This window comes from Euleptes europaea, chromosome 13 (assembly GCF_029931775.1).
Source record: "Euleptes europaea isolate rEulEur1 chromosome 13, rEulEur1.hap1, whole genome shotgun sequence".
In the NCBI taxonomy this organism is placed as follows: Eukaryota; Metazoa; Chordata; class Lepidosauria; order Squamata; family Sphaerodactylidae; genus Euleptes; species Euleptes europaea.
Genome location: NC_079324.1, coordinates 10,538,743 through 10,556,962, shown reverse-complemented (window position 1 = coordinate 10,556,962; position 18,220 = coordinate 10,538,743). Strand labels below are relative to the sequence as shown.

General features: G+C 47.8%; 1 protein-coding gene across 1 annotated transcript in view; it reads right to left on the bottom strand.

Annotated features, from left to right (window-relative positions):
• The window catches only part of CHRDL1 (chordin like 1), an 87,145-nt gene that overhangs the window by 8,165 nt on the left and 60,760 nt on the right, over positions 1-18,220 (bottom strand). The window contains exons 7-11 of the mRNA XM_056858950.1: positions 17,837-17,904; positions 10,868-11,042; positions 6,387-6,581; positions 4,558-4,716; positions 3,141-3,230 (exon numbers count right to left, since the gene is read on the bottom strand). Coding sequence (XP_056714928.1) covers positions 3,141-3,230; positions 4,558-4,716; positions 6,387-6,581; positions 10,868-11,042; positions 17,837-17,904 — 687 coding nt within the window. The remainder of the gene's footprint in view (positions 1-3,140; positions 3,231-4,557; positions 4,717-6,386; positions 6,582-10,867; positions 11,043-17,836; positions 17,905-18,220) is intronic.

Genomic DNA, 18,220 nt, shown 5'->3' with positions numbered 1-18,220 from the left:
TCTCATCAGAACTTGGTGCAATGGGGGGAGGAGGAGAGGAGTTAAGATCCCCCCACATCATTTTCCTGAAGTGAAATGGCCCCGGAAGCTGCTATTTGCTCCAACAGGGCAAACATAGGGTCACTAGTACCTGTATGTTTACCCCATTGGCACATATAGCAATTCCTCGGAGCTGGAGATCATTAATTGATAGAGTCGCCATAACTCAGAGTGACTTGATGACACTTAACACACACGCACACACACACACACAGGGCCATTTCAGTTCAGGAAAACAGCACAGAGGGGGTTAACCCCTCATGCCTTGCCTCATGGTTCTGAGGAGACTCAGCTCCCCCCGCCCCCAAACCTGAATCTAAAATAATATTCTGGGAGCTCCATTCCTGAAATGTCCAAAGTCCATGTAGTTGAGCACTTAGGTCCGGTTTATACTGTCCCAAACCGAGAGGTTTGCAATTTGCAGGCACTCCTCTGGCAACAAGGCAAAGAAATTCAGGTTAGTTCAGCCTCACCTCGTTGCTGACTATCTCTGGTCAGGTTACCCTGCGGCTCTAAGAAATTTTGCACGCCGCCCACCTCTGCATATCCAAGATTCCTGGGAGGATAAAAAGAGACTCTTCCCCCCAAACAGCACCTAATTTTGCCTGTGATCTTGATGCTCAATACACTTCAGCGCCTGACTCACTCCTTGAACATGTAAACAAGTCAGAGGCTGAAGTGAATCAAGGGATTGTTCTCCTGGTGTAGTTGAACATGCCAACGGACCCTTCATTCACACTCATGAAATGAAGACTATGATAGGTTCTCAGGGTGGGGCTGTGGGATGTACTTGATACGGCCAGTCTGCAACATGAAATTGACAAGGTAAGTCTGGGGGGATCTATGCTTTACACCAGGGTTCTCTGACATGGTGCCTGTGGGCGCTGTGGCACCTGCTAGTACTTCCTTCGAAGCCCACTAAGCTTTGAGAGCCAGTGTGATGTAGTGGTTAAGAGCGGTGGTTTGGAGCGGTGGACTCTAATCTGGAGAACCGGGTTTGATTCCCCACTCTTCCACATGAGTGGCGCAGGCGCTAACCCGGTGAACCAGGTTGGTTTCCCCACTCCTCCACATGAAGTCAGCTGGGTGAGCTCTTGGGCTAGTCACAGCTTGCTCAGCCCCAGGTGCCGCACAGGGTGTCTGTTGTGGGGAGGGGAAGGGAGATTGTAAGCCGGCTTGATCCTCCCTCAAGTGGTAGAGAAAGTCGGCATATGAAAACCAATTCTTCTTCTTCTTTCAGCAAGTGGGCAGAGCCATTGTGAGGCAGGGCTCCTTACAGGCTGCCCTCACTCAAATGAAAGGATTTCCCATTGGATTATCAGGAGAACTGGGAAGCACCAAGGCTTTGATTCTTGTAGGTTATCCGGGCTGTGTGACAGTGGTCTTGGAATTTTCTTTCCTGACGTTTTGCCAGCAGCTGTGGCGGGCATCTTCAGAGGAGTAACACTGTCCTTCAGTGTTACTCCTATGAAGATGCCTGCCACAGCTGCTGGCGAAACGTCAGGAAAGAAAATACCAAGACCACGGTTACACAGCCCGGATAAACTACAAGAACCAATGAACTCTGACCGTGAAAGCCTTCGACAATATTTTACACCAAGGCTTTCCTTGGTCAGTGAGTGGCTCCATCCCTCTTTCAGGCTTTCCTCCTCCCCAGGAAGTGTGAGGGGAGAGGTATTCCATTTGGTTCCACCTCCTGTGGAAGACATTTTGGGTTTGGCTCCAGGGGACTCCCTGTTCCGGCGGGGATGAAACGGTCGGGTATGTGTGCCTCGGCTCAGAGGCAAAGTAAAGTTTTTTCGTTTTCTCGGTGCTCTAGGTTTGGCTCCACCTCCTGGGGAAGCTGTTTGTGGGGTGGTGCTCACCACCTCCTCTCAAAATCCCAAATGTGCCCACGGGTTGAAAGGTTGGGGACCCCCGCCTCACATCCTTCCTGGGCCTGCTCCATCCCCAGACAAACCAGAGGTGCGATGGGAGTTTTGTGTGTGGTGCAACCAGGGACTTCTAAAACTGAATCCTCTGAAAAGTGGGGGCCAGTTTGGATTGAGACTGTGACCCATGGGGAGAGGACTCTGAAAAGCTGGGAGCTTGAGAAAACTTAACATGTATCGATGTGCTATGAGTAAATTTTCCCAGTGGGGCAAATCATGGCTCCTGGGGCTGTTTCAGGCCAGGAGAAGGGTGCAGTGGAGAAGTTTAAGCCCCCTCTACCCCTCAGCTTGGGTCTGAACTGAATTGGTCCCCAACATGTCTGAGAATTAAGTTTGAACATGAAACTCCCAGAGCATGACTGTTTGACAGGAGAGAGGGTGGGACTGGAAAGAGTGTGACACACAGTTAGGCCCCAAGGTTGTTTGCTTAAGGTGATGGATTTTGACAAATTTGTCTAACATCTGAGCACAACACAGAAACAGACCACAACAGGACTTTGTGCCATGTCCTAACATCTTCCTTTTCCTTTACTTTTTTGGTATCATCCAGCCCGAAGAAGAGTTCTGAAGAACTTGAAAGCTTGCACACTGTTATGTGCCATTTGGTTGGTCCTAATAAAAGGTACTTTGTGAACTGTAATCTGGGTTTTGGGTTTTTTCTTTTAGACCAGCATGGCTAATAACTCTCAGGGATAAAAGCGTGGTGTGGGAGCCAGTGTGGTGTAATGGTTAAGAGTGGGAGACTGTAATCTGGAGAACCAGGTTTGATTCCCCAGACGAGCGGTGGACTCTAATCTGGTGAACCGGGTTTCTTTCCCCACCCATTCCTCCACATGAAGCCAGCTGGGTGACCTTGGGCCAGTCACAGTTCTCTCTGAACTCTCTCAGCCTCACCTACCTCACAAGGTGTCTGTTGTGGGGAGGGGAAAGGAAGGTGATTGTAAGCCACTTTGAAACTCCTTAAAGGTAGAGAAAAGCGGAGTATAAAAAACAATTGTTTTTCTTCTACTGCAACTGATAGATTTAACAGTGCAATCTTAAGCAGGTCTACTCAGAATTCTACTGAAAGCTACTCAGTGGGGTTTACTTTCAGGAAATGACTGCCCTGTAGATATGTCTGTGTGTATGTGAAAGTTTCTAAGAAAAATCGAAGTAAAAAGCTTGACTTACTCAGAGTGGTTCTTGTGATCTGCTTGAAGTTAGGAAGTTCATCAAACTCAGTCTTGGATACTTTCTCTGTAACGAAACGACTTAGGACCCCTGCAGCAAAACAAATAGAAGAGCATTGCTCTGGATGTTTCTGAAATTCTCTTCTTCTAAATCTCTCCATGAGTTTAGGAGTTCAGAAGTACCTGGTCTTGTTTCAGAAGCAGAAAAAAACTACAGAGTTCTCTGTTGTTTTTGTTTACAATTTTGTTTCCAATGCACATGGGTGCATTGATCTTTCTCAATTTCTCCAGTTCATAAGCATCTTTGTGTCACTGATATACATGTGCACCTTGACAAAACACTGCAGAAGGGCCATCTGATTCCACACAAACAGCTAGATTTGAGTCCAGCAGTACCTTAGAGACCAATAAGATTTTCGGGGTATAAACTTTCGAGAGTCAAAGCTCCCTTCATCAGATGCTCCGACTCTCAAAAGCTTATACCTCAAAAATCTTGTTGGTCTCTAAGATGCTACTGAACTGGAATCGAGCTGTTCTACTGCAGACCAACACTGCTACCCTCTGAAAGTGGTTGCTCATGTGGCTGTATCAGGACTCTTTAGTGTGGGATCTTACCAATGCTCAGGAATGTTTCTTTGCATCAGTGAAACATCCTCCGAATGAATGCATGAAGCCACCTTCTAATGAATCAGACTGGCAATCCATCAAGGGTAGCATTGTGTATTCTGACTGGCAGCATCTCTCCAGGGTCTCAGGTGGTGGTCTTTCACTTCACCAGTGTGAAGAAAGAGCCAGCGTGGTGTAGTGGTTAAGAGCAGTGGTTTGGAGCGGTGGATTCTGATCTGGAGAACCGGGTTCGATTCCCCACTCCTCCACATGAGCGGCGGATGCTAATCTGGTGCACTGGGTTGGTTTCCCCACTCCTACACATGAAGCCAGCTGGGTGACCTTGGGCTAGTCACAGTTCTCTTAAGAGCTCTCTCAGCCCCACCTACCTCACAGTGGAAGGGGAAGGTAAGGTGATTGTAAGGCAGTTTGATTATGCCTTGTGGTAGAGAAAGTTGGCATATAAAAACCAACTCTTCTTCTTCTACTACTACTACTACTACTACTAATGCTAATACCTGGTCTTTTCAGTTGGAGATGCTGGGGATTCCAACTGGGACCTTCTGAGGGGAGTGGTATTGCACATTGATCCAGCCTGATAGGGTGGATTCTGTTCAGGAGATCCAGTCAGACCCAGTCACAGAGATGCTGGGGACAGTGCCAGTGGGGGCAATCCTGCCCCTCTATCTGAGCACTGATCGCCTCCAGATGTTGTGGCCGCTGCACATCTACAGGGTATGTTTGAGCTTCAGGAGCAACTCTGTTCAGAAATAATCAAAATGGATAATGGGAGGAGCTGAAGCGTCGCTCACCTTTCTTAATGGCCCACGTGTGGATTTCTACCTGCGGTGGTTTCTCCGTCTTCACTGCTATCTTTCGGATGGTTTCTCCCTCCTCTGCGTAAAGGGCTTCGTAGACAGGAAGGGTCTCTTCACCGCAAAAATAATCTTTGTTCTGATTTTCAGTTTCTTCTGTAAGAGAAGAAGGCAATGCATCCAGAACAAGGACTCTCAGATTTGGAACCTCTCTTTGCTGAAATGAATATATCGTCTGTCTATTAAGGGATTCTGATGGGAACCATGTTGGAGTGACTTAAAATGCACACTGCATTGCAGTTGCTACCTTTCACTGCATAGATAAGCCCGACCTTTTCATCACAATTTTTGTGTACTTATGAACAGCTCTGGAAGGGTGATTTTAAAGTTGATTTGGCATTTAGAAGGACATCCATAATTAAACCTGGGCCAAAAAAGGGCATCAAAATCTCACCAACAAGAAAAAAAATAACCCCTGCTATTCTTGTGGCATCAAAAATTTATATCCTCTTCAAATCAATCAGTAATCACAGCAGGGGGAAACCCCTTTAATCTATCTCTCAAGAAATCTGCATCTCATTTACTACAAATGAAGCAGCCGGACCTCGTTCCAGTAATAGTTTTATGACTCATGAAATCAGCCAGTGGAGGAGGTGTTTTGGGTTAGTGTGTCAGATTAGGACCTGGGAGACCTGGATTCAAATCCCTCCCCTAGCTATGAAGCTCACTGGATGAGGCTGGGACAGACACTTTCTTTTTCAGTCTAGCCTACCTTGCAGGATTGTTGTGAGGATAAACTGAGGAAGAGAGAACGCTGTTTGCCTTTGAGCTCCTTGGAGGAAGGGCAGGATAACAATGGATGGACAGAATGATCCAGTAGGTCTTTGCTTCAGATGGCAATTCTTCCAGGAATAGGGTTGCCAACCTCCAGGTGGGGCCTGGAGATGTCCTGGAATGACAACTGATCTCCAGACTACAGGGATCAGTTCCCCTGCTGGAGAAAATGGCTGCTTTGGAGGGTGGACTCTTATGTCATTATACCCCGCTCCCCAGTCTCTGCCTCCACTGGATTTGGGCACCTAGTTAGATGACTGCCTCCTTGTGTGATTAAGGAAACCACCTGGCAGGGGTCCCCAGAGCCAGAGTGGTGTAGTGGTTAAGAGTGGTAAACTCTAATCTGGAGAACCGGGTTTGATTCCCCACTCCTACACATGAAGCCAGCTGAGTAACCTTGGGCTTGTCACAGTTCTCTTTGAGCTCTCTAAGCCTCACCTACTTCACAAGGTGTCTGTTGTAGAAAGAGGAAGGGAAGGAGACTATAAGACAGTTTGATTCTCCTTTAAAAAAGGTAGAGAAAATCAGCATATAAAAACCAAGTCTTCTTCTCCTTCTTGTAATGGGTGCCACACAAAATGGTTGCCATGAGGAAGCCAATAAGAAAACCTAAGGGGGTTCCAGGTCAAGTGCTTCCCTATGATGACAGCAGCTATTTCCAGTTGGGCCCAATTGGGCTATTTCCAATTGGGCAATGCCTCCTGGGATTTTCTGACAAACTTCCTACTCCAACAAGGAGGCTCTTTGCTTTGGGGAAGAAGCAAGTGGGCACCAGAAAACATGCCAGCGGGTGCCACAACCCCCCCAGGGGAACAACATTAGGGATGACTGCCAAGCTGCATAGAGAGGTATTTAAAGTGCCTGCTATGGGGTGGCTATTTTGTGTCTGCTGGCCCTTGGTTGCTAAAAGACCCCTCTCTCAAAAATCTCCAGGAAATTTCCAACCCAGAGCTGGCAACCTTATGAGACCACAAGCTAGACACCATGCTTGCCTGTGCAAACTTTACAGCACTTCCCTTCAATCTTCTTTGGCTGTTTGCAGGGATATTGATCTGGGCAATTGATTTTTTTACACTCTTGCTTCGTTATGTTGCACGTGCACAAGACGCATTCCACGATCCCATAGGACCGGAGGTTAGGATGCCAGGATTCACCATGTGAGTAGGTTTTTCCATTGGAGACACACACTGTAAGAAAAAAAAATGGGGTGGGAGGGAATAAAAATAAGCAAGGTTATAACTGAAAATGGAAAAAAAGCATATCAAAGAAGTAAAAAAAGTTGGATCCCACGCACCATACACAGAACAAGTTCATGAAGTGAATGGATCTTGCGTCTTCCTTCAGCCTCCTGAACCCCTTGGCAAACTGTTCTTGAGGGTCCCACCCCTTGGGTTAATCACAGAGTTGGAGGGGCCATACAGTGCTTGTCCCACCTCTGCTTAAAGACTGCCAATGAGGGGGAGCTTACCACTTCCTTAGGAAGCTGGTTCCATTGTCGAACAACTCTTACTGTAAAAATTTTTCCCCTAATATCCAACCAGTACCTTTCCGCCTGCAATTTAAGCCCATTATTGCGAGTTCTATGCTCTGCTGCCAACAGGAATAGCTCCCTGCCCTCCCCTAAGAGACAGCCCTTCAAATCCTTGCATCAAGAGCTGGCAGTCTTGCTCCCATTGTCCCTGAGGGTTCCTTGACCCACAGAAGTAGCAATTCAGGCAGCCTGGGAGACTTGCAGTAGGTGGAAGGAGAGAGCCATTCCAGTGGTGGCAGAAAGTGCATTCAAGTCACAGTTGACTTATGGCAATCCCTCGTGGGGTTTTCAAGGCAAGCATCGAGCAGAGGTGGTTAACCATTGTCTGCCTTTGAGTAGCAACCCTGGACTTCCTTGGAGGTCTCCCATCCAAGTACTAATCAGGGTTTGACCCTGCTTAGCTTCTGAGATCTGATGAGATAGGGCTAGGCTGGGCCATCCTGGTCAGGACATCCATTCCATTAACTCCTTCCAATCAAGTGCACGTATAGCACTCGCTGTGTGATCAAGAACCCTGCTTTTTCCAGGGTTCTTGATCATGCAGGAAGAACCCTATGTATGTACATTTGTGCATATGCAGTCTCTATATTTTTATTTATTTATGTTCTTTATAGTTTGCCTTTCTTGCTGAGACTTTAGGTGGATTAGACAGTGTGAGTCAATGCATTCAAAAGGATGGGGCATCCAATAAGCAATGTAATAGGATTAGGATAAAAAGCTGGAACAAAGTTGAAAGTATTAATATGGCATATTAAATGATGCAGAAGTACATAATAGCATAATACGTACAGCAGCATATAGTATGAATTATACATAATAATACAGTCCACAGTCCTTCCCTTTATTCTTCCTGAATATTAAAGCACTATTACCTTAGTATAAACACCCTCTTGAATAATTCAGTTTTGTGTAACTTGCCAACTTCCAGGTGGGACCTGGGGAACTCCCTGAAATGACAGCTGCTCTCCAGACTACAGAGCTCAGTTCCCCTGGAGAAAATGGGTGCCTTGGCGGGTGGAATCTATGACATTGTACCCCACTGAGGCCCCTGTGTTCCCCAGGCTCCACCCTCAAATCTCCATGAGTGGCTGCAACTGGACAGCACTTTTCAACACCAAGGAGATTTCTTATACCTCAAGTGCCCTTGCAACAGGGAAAGATAACTGTGCCATGGGGGAAATGAATTCCTTTTGAGAAACAGATCTGCTGAATCCAACCCCATCACAATAACATTGTTACTCCTGTGTGTGTTTTTGCCATTGAGTCACAGCTGACTTATGGCGACCCCAGAGAGTTTTCAAGGCAAGGACGTTCAGAGGTGGTTTGCCATTGCCTGCCTCTGTGTCATGCCCCTGGTATTCCTTGAAGGTCTCCCATCCAAATACGTGCCAGGCTGAGAGTGTGTGACTGGCCCAAGGTCACTCAGCAAGTTCCCATGGCAGAGTAGGGATTCGAACCTGGGTTCCCCAAATCCAAGTCTGACACCTTAACCACTTCACCACGCTGGCTCTCTTTGCTACTGCTACTGTTTAGGAAAAAATCCAACCTACAGGGTTCTTTGTACTTTTGGAAAAGTTGGGGGGAAATCACAGACAGAATAATCGTCGGCTAGAAAGTCTGGGAATGCAGGTCTGGAGAAGGAATTCCCATTTGGTCATTTCCATGTTTTCGGGCCTGCGATAAAGTCATTGGAAGCTGGAGTCCTACAGCGTTCCTGCCCATGACCAGTTTGAAGTTAGCTCGGTAGTTAATTAATAACACCCACACTAATCGCATAGAACAAAAGAAAACGGTCCGGTAAGCAATTCTTTCTTCTGTCTGAAAACCGCCCCCAACTCTCACTTTGTCTGCTAAGAAGCGCACAGACCTCTGGAATTGCTCCTGTTGTGGTCCTGCGCATGGGAAATGTGCTATTCATTTGCAGGCTTTTTTATGCTCCAAAGCAAATCAGTTAGAAATTGCTTTGATGAGATCTTCGTGTGTGAACTGGGGGCTGGAGACACGGCAGTGGGCGGGATCTAACATGAAACACCACCAGCTTGAGCCGAATGTTATTTCATGATTGTTCAGGTGGATAATAAAGCCAGCATGCCTTCAGTTAGTTAATACCTTGAAAGTGTAGTTGGCTATAAATCAAAGGCTTTTAAACATTTGTGTGTGAGTAAAGCGCCGACAAGTCGCAGCCGACTTATGGAGATCCCAGCAAGGGGCTTTCAAGGCAAGGGAGAAGCAGAGGTGGTTGGCCATTGCCTTTCTCTGCAGAGCCTTCCTTGGTGGTCTCCTTTCCAAGTACCGACCCTGCTTAGCTTCTGAAGCCGAACAAGATCAGGCCATACCGCGCTGCCTTCCCTCCCTTCAAACGTTTTTGGGGGGCACTTTTTGAGTTTCTGTATGTAGACTGTTTATTTGGTGCAGACCTGCAGTTCTATGTTAGATTCTTTTTAGAGCACTTTGGGTCTCATCAAAATTTGGGTTGCCAAACGCCTTGAGGCGTCTTACTTTTGTCGTCCTAAGAAATAGGAAAGGCACACTCCTTCAAACCTTGAATGAATTTTGCACGGAACAATCAAAAGGCTTGAGAAAGTCTATACGAAATGGAACTTTACCGGATTTCCATTGCTACTCTACTCTTGGTTCCCGGTGCTATATGATGTGACTGTTATGCACTCTACAGACTACGAACTGAATTTAGCTGAGCGCTGCCGGCATATGCTTACAATTTGTATTTGTTTTGGAATTTTGTCCTAATGTTATATTTGTTGCGTTAGAAGTGGCTTTGTTTCTAATATTTCAATCCATTACTCTAACTGCAAGTCCTGCATTGTGATTGTCCTGACTTGGATATTTTTATCAAGTGCCATATTTTGAATTCCAAACTCCAGGAGGGGCCTAGAGATCTCTTGGAATTACAACTGATCTGAAGACAGAGATCAGTTCCCTTGGAGAAAATGGCTGCTTTAGAGGGCAGAGTGTATGACATTATTCCCTGCTGAGGTCTCTCCCCAAACCATGTTCTCCCCAGGCTCCACTCCTAAATCTCTAGTACTTTTCCCAACCCAGAACTGGCAACCCTTTCAAGGTCTGTCAACCTCCAGCTGGAACCTGGAAATCTCCGACTGATCCTAGGGTTGCCAACCTCCAGGTGGTGGCTGCAGATCTCCCGCTATTACAAATGATCTCCAGGTGACAGAGATGAGTTCCTCTGCAGAAAATGGCCGCTTTGGCAATTGGACTCTATGGTGTTGAAGTCCCTCCTCTCTCCAAACCCCGCCCTTCTCAGGCTCCACCCCCAAAATCTCCAGGTAATTCCCAACCCAAAGCTGGCAACCCTAGCTGATCCCCAGAATACCAAAATCAGACCTCTGGGTAGAAATGGTAGTTTTGGAGGGCAGACGGTATGACATTGTAGCTCCACTTTGGTCCCTCCCCTCCCCAAACTCTGTCCTCCTAAGGCTCTGCCCCCAATCTCCAGGAATTTCCCAAGGCCAGGTGGGCAACCCTAGTCATCCTACCAGCTTTGGACATAGGGTTGCCAACCTCCAGGTACTAGCTGGCGCTCTCCCGCTATTACAACTGATCTCCAGCCGATAAGAGATCAGTTCACTTGGAGAAAATGGCCGCTTTGGCAATTGGACTCCATGGCATTGAAGTCCTTCCCCTCCCCAAACCCCGCCCTCCTCAGGCTCCACCTCCAAAATCTGCAGGTATTTTCAAACCTGGAGTTGACAACCCTATCCTGCATGAATGTTATTGGAGTTCTTTTTTTGAAACCTCGCAATAAGACTTGGGTAGCTATTGGACAGTGTCTGTAACATCAGCTTTATTGTGCCATAAGCAGGAATGTGGGAAGTATTGAGGTGCATGAAAGTTGTTGGAACTCCTTCCTCATACCTGGCAGCAGGCCGAGGCCTGTTCAGAAAGGTATCAAAGGTGCCTCTTTACCTCGTCCGTGCTTATGTTTATTGTGGAGGACAATCTGTACGATGGTCCCGGAGGCCTGCTGCAGGTCTGGAAGGGCTCCTCGGTTGCTTCTGCCACTGCTGAATCGTGGAACGTGGAAGGCCTGCCGGGCGCTGCTGGGCGGCAGGTCATAATGGGAGCGGTGAGGGGAGTGCCTCTGTCGGAAGAAGAAAGAGAGAACCGGAATCGGAGTGTCTCTCAAGGAAGGAAGGACTTCTGGGGGGATATGCTGTGACTTTTCTCTGGAGCCTCTCTCATGGCCTGGTAGGGTCAGACACAAATCCCCCAACTTTACTGTCTTGCAGCAAAACCAACATAGAGCCTTGGGGTACCTTAAAAATGAACTTGTTTTCTGTGGCAGAAGCTTTCATGGGCTAGCGCAGGGGTCTCAAAACTGCGGCTCCAGAGCCACATGCGGCTCTTTGGCCTGTTGAGTGCGGCTCTCCGAACTTGGTTCGGAGCCCCTGCTCTTGCGCCTGCTCGCGCCGGCAGCCGGGCTGCAGAGCCGGCGCACCTGAGAGAGAGAGAGAGAGTGGGAGAGCTGTCTCCCCCCCCCCCGCCGTGGAGAATGGCCGGGTCCCCCTTTTCCTTGCCCTCAATGGTTGGGAGGCTAAAGCCTCCCCTCCCCTCTAGCAGTGCGATTGCTGGGCGGGTGGCTCGGCGGTTCCTGGCCCCCCCGCCTATCAGCTGTTGGGTGGGGCGGGCTTCCTTTGGTAGACCTGGCCTCCGGCTGAGTCCCATTGGGAGGCCATGTCTACCCACTGGCTTTCTTGGCGGTAGACCTGGACTCCGAGGAGGGGGGAAAAGTCCCCCTTCAGAGGCCAGGTCTACCAATTGGCTTCTATGGGCCTCCGGAGGCCAGGTCTACTGCCAAGAAAGCCAATGGGTAGACCTGGTCTCCCAATGGGACTCAGCTGGAGGCCAGGTCTACCAATAGGCTTTTATGGCGGTAGACCAGGCCTCCAGACGAGGACTCCGGACGTGGAGGGGGAAATGGCAGGGACTTACAATTTAATTTTTATCAATAAATACGATCACTATTAAGTATGATATCAAGTTTTATTCAGTGTACCTATAGTTTAATTAAGACTTAAAACTTTAATTAAAGTTTATTAAGTTAATAAACAGTGTACCTACCTATATAGTTCAAGTTTAAGAAATTTGGCTCTCAAAAGAAATCTCAATCGTTGTACTGTTGATATTTGGCTCTTTTGACTAATGAGTTTGCCGACCCCTGGGCTAGCGCATGGGGACAGGGGATTCCCCACCCCTGTAGGGGCTTGGCAAGCTTAATGTTTCTAGGTAATTTCAAGGGCCAATGCTTCCCTGTTTTTAGGAGCTGCCTTGTCCAAATGTTTAGCTAGGGTTGGCATTCTTCTGGATTCCACTCTAGCCCAGACTTCACTGAAAGTAAGTCTCCGTATAAGGGATGGCTGCCTCTTACACAGTGGTGGACCTACATTTTTGGGACCCTGAAGCTTGAACTGTTATGGGGGCCCCTTTGCAACCAGCAACCGTAGGGCAACATCCAACAGGGTCCAAAGGGCCTTGCTGCCCTTGCAAGGACCTTGAGGCCCAAATGGCAGAGAACAGAGTGGTGGAGGTGGAGTCCTTGAAAATGGGCCATACAGTGAGCCCCTTCCCACCAGCAACGAGGTCTGGGTATCCACTGTTATCTTCTTGCATGGGGTTGTTCTATGGCAGATGTATTGGTTCATTCTCTAATAGAGAGATAGAAGGTCATCAGAGGGGGTTCATTAGGATAAAGAGGTGAAAATCTGATTTTTGGTGTTAAAATGCACAAGCGAGACGGGTGCAGCCTGGAGAATTCAGATGTCTTTTTATGGTTCTGATTGGCTCTAGCCTAAGGGCTGAGCTATAGAACTATTAAGCTGTGCACCAATGAAGGATTCGAGGATCCAGCTGCCAAAATGTAGGCTATGAATAAATCCTGGCAAGCTCAGTGAGCCCATACAGCTGAGGATTCGGGCACTACAAGCCTCCAAGAAAATTCTGAAATTTGACCAATTACAGGGACATTTTGAGGCCATAGGAAATGGGTATTAGAGCATATTCTAAGGTCATTATTTAAGTACTTCAACCCATTGGATTATGATTCTATCACTAAAATTAATAACAAACACTTAAAAAAAACTCCATAGATTTTGTTGAAAAATTCACTCAGTAAAAAAAAAGTTGCTTCAGGGCCCCTCCGGGATTAGGGGCCAGAAAGCTTAAGCTTCATTGGTTTCATAGCAGATCTGCCACGGCTCTTACATATGTTTAATGTACATGTATGTATACTAGGACAACACACAACACACACAGCCTGCACTTCACACATGGCAGCTACTGCTGATAGCATATTGTAGGGCTGCTTCATTTTTCTAACAGTAGAACAGGAGTCCAGTGGCCCCCATACAGACTAATAAATTTTTTCCAAGTTTGTTTTCATCTCACATACATTTGGCCAGCATGTTTTTAACCACCTCCCCTTTCAATATCCTCTTGGCTTTGAAATCAGTGCAGGAATATTAATGCATAGTAAATGAACCCAGCATATACAGGGCGGTTGTTTATTTCATTTATATCCCACTTCCCTCCCCTTCTTCATTGTGACTTCACTTGCAATGTTCTCTCCTCTATTTTATCTTCACAACTATTCTGTGAGGTAGGTTAGGCTGAGAGTATGTGACTGGCCCATGGTCACCCAGCAAGCTTCCATAGCAGAGTGACACTTGAACCTGGGACCTGCTCAGATGTCTGTGACAAAACCCCAAATCATAGAACTCGCTGATTCTCATCCCTCACCTACCAAGGGGCAGGAGTTTCCACCCACTAGGACCCAAATTCTTCCCTTTCTGCATTCCAGACTACCATCTCTGCATCCACCCTGGGCCTCATTAACTGAATTTCTGTTGCAAGTCAGTGTAATTTGAGTCTCGCCTCTGAAACCAGTCTCTTGCAGAATATAAATGCATTTTGATTTCCTTTTTGGCATGTCTGTTCCCCAGCTACCTGAGGAAGGTCATTTATGCATGGTTGCTTTAACCTCCTTTATTCCCTGTTTCAGCCAAGATCAAATTTTTCAGTATGCATGCTATCTTATTCCTTGGAAGCTCAATGCTGTTTCAACAAAAAATGAACCCGGCTTTTCCCATTCCTCTTCTGGCCTGAATTAAATGGTTGATCCTGGCTCATTCTGGAGTCACAGAGTGTGCATACTGCATTATGGGGAAACACAGAAGATTGGCTTCTCTCACAGCCAATCACAAGGCAGTGTGTAAAGAGGCAGGGATTCAAGTGTTTCCTGCTACCTCGGAGCTCTTTCTGAGCAAAAGAAAGGCTTTTTAAAAATGAGGTTTGGATCCCCCCCCTTCTTTCAGATTGCTCCGTTTTTTGTTTTTTTGTTTTTAAAATGCTTTTTTATGCGGCAGTTGGGTTTGGGGGGAAGGAAATCTTCTCTCATGGTAAGACAATTACGGAGTAGCATTTAAAGGGGTGGGACTGGGAGACTGGTTTTCTGTATTCATGGTTCGATTAGCACACAGTTTCGTCCCTGATCATTCAAGCCAATGCATACAGTTTCACCCAACCCGGGTTACTTTAATGTGCGATAAACCCAGGTCCAAGCAGGAAGATCCAGCCCATGCATAAAAGACCGAAGTTTCAATGGCTACAGTATTCTTTACCTCTAAACAAACCTTAGTTGGATATTCTCTTGCTGAGGCAGGCTGGCCTAGAGTTAAAATATCCCTGTTTGCCCTGCTCAACCACCCTCCATTGTCCAAAGGTCTCTTGCTCTCTCCAAGTAACTCTACCCTTTCTAATGCTTAGGGTTGCCAACTTTGGCTTGGGAATTTCCTGGAGATTTTAGGGGTAGGGCCTGGGGAGGACAGGGTTTGGGGAGGGGAGGGGCATCCATAGAGAGCCAGCGTGGTGTAGTGGTTAGGAGCGGTGGACTCTAATCTGGAGAACCGGGTTTGATTCCCCACTCCTCCACATGAAGCCAACTGGGTGACCTTAGGCTAGTCACAGTTCTCTTAGAGCTCTCTCAGCCTCACCTACCTGACAAAGTGTCCTTTGTGGGGAGAGAAAGGAAAGGAGATTGTAAGCCGGTTTGATTCTCCTTAAAAGATAGAGAAAATCAGCATATAAAACCCAACTTTTCTTCTTCTTCCTCTTCCTCTTCTTCTTCCTCTTCTTCTTCGCCATACAGTCCACCCGCCGAAGCTGCCATTTTCTCCAGGGGAACTAATCTCTGACATCTGGAAATCAGTTGTAATACTGGGAGATCTCCAGGCTCCACTTGGAGGCTGGCAACCCTACTCACATTGCTCCTTGTGCCTGGAACTACTTCACAGAGGTCCTGTGTAAATCTGCCTCTCTCACTGGAGAGAGATCAGTTCCCCTGGAGGAAAGAGCAGCTTTGGAGGGCAAATGCTATGGCATCGCATCCCTGCTGAGCTCCCATCTGCCCCCCCAAATTCCACTGCTACTCCCAAAATCTCCAATAATTTCTCAAGATGGAGTAGGCAACCATCTGAGGACCTGGGTTCAAATCTGTACCCCTTGGGTGACCTCGGGCCAGTCGCACTCTCTCAACCTAAGCAAACTCATGTGGGGTTGTTGTGAGAATAGAGAGAGGGAGGGCAGAATACTGTATGCCACCCTGTGGCTCTTGGAGGGTGGGAGAAAAATGTGATATGGAGCCCTTCCTCAAAACCCACCTATTCTTTCAGCATCACACCTTGTCTGCCTCCCTACCGAAGGTAAGCAGAAAGGTCTCCAACTGGAATGAATGCCGATTCTTCCAGAGCATATCCCCACTCCTGTGTCCTTTGCCTCTCTTGGTTTTCTCATGTCACGTTACTTATCCTTTAGGAGATTTTGGGGATGAAGGCTGGGGACAGCAGGATTTGGGTGGGGAGAGACCTTATCAGGGTACAAAGCAGCCATTTTCTCCAGGGGAATTGATCTCTATCATCTGGAGATCAACTGTAATTAGGGCTGTCAATTCGGTTCGTCCAGAACCGAAAACAGATGAATTTCCCCTGATTCGGCTGTTTTTAGTTAGGATGGAACCGAACTCAAAAAAGGCGGGAAAAAGGGGAGCTGAATTCAGCGAGTTCGAGATGTTCGGTGAATAAATTCAGAAAATTCGGGGTTTGGCACAGCAGCATAACCGTCAGTTAGTAAGCAGCATTCTCCCGCGGCCAATCGGTGGCCAAGCTGGGTCTTCTTCTGGCCAATCAGTTGCGATTGAGTGCATGAGCCCAGCTGCTGCGTGGCCCGGGGAGAGAAAGAGAGAGTATCTGTTTGTGTGAGAGAGAGATCCCCCTTGGGGGGGGTGCGTGTGCACATTTGAGCCATTCCGTGGCTGCAGGGGGCGCATTTTTGGGGGTAGAGCCCCCAAACTTTCATCATAGCTTCAGAGGACCCTTCTTGCAAGAACCCCAAAGTTTTGTAAAGATTGGATCAGGGCCCCCTGAAATATGGGCCCAGGAAGGGGTTCCCCCTTAATATGCATTTTTATTCCATTTACAGCACACATTCGCACCATTCTGTGGCTGCAGGGGGCGCATTTTTTGGGGTAGAGCCCCCAAACCTTCAGCATTGCTTCAGAGGACCCTTCTTGCGAGAACCCCCAAGTTTTGTAAAGATTGTATTGGGGGGGCGAAATATGGGGTTGGGAAGGGGTCCCCCCACCCTTAATGTGCATCTCTGACAATGGGGGTTTGCAATTAGCAGAGCTTGCCTCCCAGGCCCAAAGCTCCCAGCCCTGACAAACAGCTGAGCTGCGGGGAGCAAGGGTGGGGTAGGTGCAAAGAAGATGGAACAGAAGACATCCATAGTAAGACCCATTTTGGGGCTTTTCTCTAATTTTTCTCCTGTGTGTGTGTGTGTGTGTGAGGAAGCAGAGTTTGTGTGTGTGGGGGGGGGGAGAGAGGGAGCAATTTCTGTGGGTGGGTGGGGAAGCCAAAAGGGGCTTTCGCCCGTTCTGCCTGGGGTGTGTGTGCCCCCTCGAGTCTCTCTCTCCCTGGTTTGACGGGGGGGGGGCTTCAGTTGTGTGTCCTCAGGTTTTCCCTCATTAATAAGATCAGTTAGGTAGGTCTATTTTGATGCTTGCTCAAAACTGGTTTTCAAATTGTGACTTAAAGAATGCATTTTCCTGGTCCCGAGTCCGATGCAAAAGGGGAAATTCCACCCCTCCTGCTCCTTATGCATAGCTAGCATGCCTCTGTTCTTTCCATGGTTTGCAAATTCCCAGGCATCATGTGTTGCTTTGCATGGTTGCAAACGTGTTGCTTTACATGGTTTGCATGGTTGCAAACGTGTTGCTTTGCATGGTTTGCAAACTTCTTCGCACCTGCCCCGCCCTTGCTCCCCCAAGCTCAGCTGTTTGTCGGTGCTGGGAGCTTCGGGAGTGGGCGGCAAGCTCTGCTAATTGCAAACCCCCATTGTCAGAGATGCACATTAAGGAGGGGGGACCCCTTTCGGGGCCCATATCAGCCCCCCCGACCCAATCTTCACAAAACTTGGGGGTTCTTGCAAGAAGGGTCTCCTCAAGCTACGCTGAAAGTTTGGGACCTCTACCCCCAAAAATGCCCCCCCCGGAGCCGTGGAAAGGCACAATTGTGTTTTTAATGGCTTTATTCGGCCAAATTTTCCCCCGAACTCCGGATCTCATGCCGAATTGCACGAACCCGAAGCAGGGGAGTTCGGACTTCGGCATTTCCTGAATAAAAACGGGCCAAATTTTGCCGAATCCGAATTTTACCGAATTTTTTTCCCCAACAGCTTTAACTGTAATACCAGGAGATCTTCAGGTCCCACTTGGAAGTTGGCAACCTACCTTTAGGGCAGGGTCACATTACCCTAGCGTTGCTCAAAAGCAACTGATATTTGGGGCATCGGTGTGTGCACAGTTAGGAATTGACCTTCACTTACAGCTTCTCTGTTTGCTGGCTGTCGGAAGATGTCACCGTCAGAGTTGTCCCACGATAATTCCCCATCTCCTGCGAATAAGAAACAGCAGTGTCAAGACTTATTGGAGCCAGCTGTGACTCTAGAAGAGCACGGTTACAGGTGCAGAGATGTGTAATCCACACATTGACCCTTCTTTTTCTGGACTGAAACTGTGGCTGCATTTCCTTGTGCTCAGAAAGGTTGCTCAGAGGTTGTACGTACAGACTGGGAAAAGAACTGTCTTCACATAGGGATGCCAGCTCTAGGTTGGGAAATTCCTGGACATATGGGGGTGGAGCCTGGGAAGGGCAGAGTTCGGGGAAGGGGAGATCTCAATGACACCATCTGGTACTAAGAACTTCACAA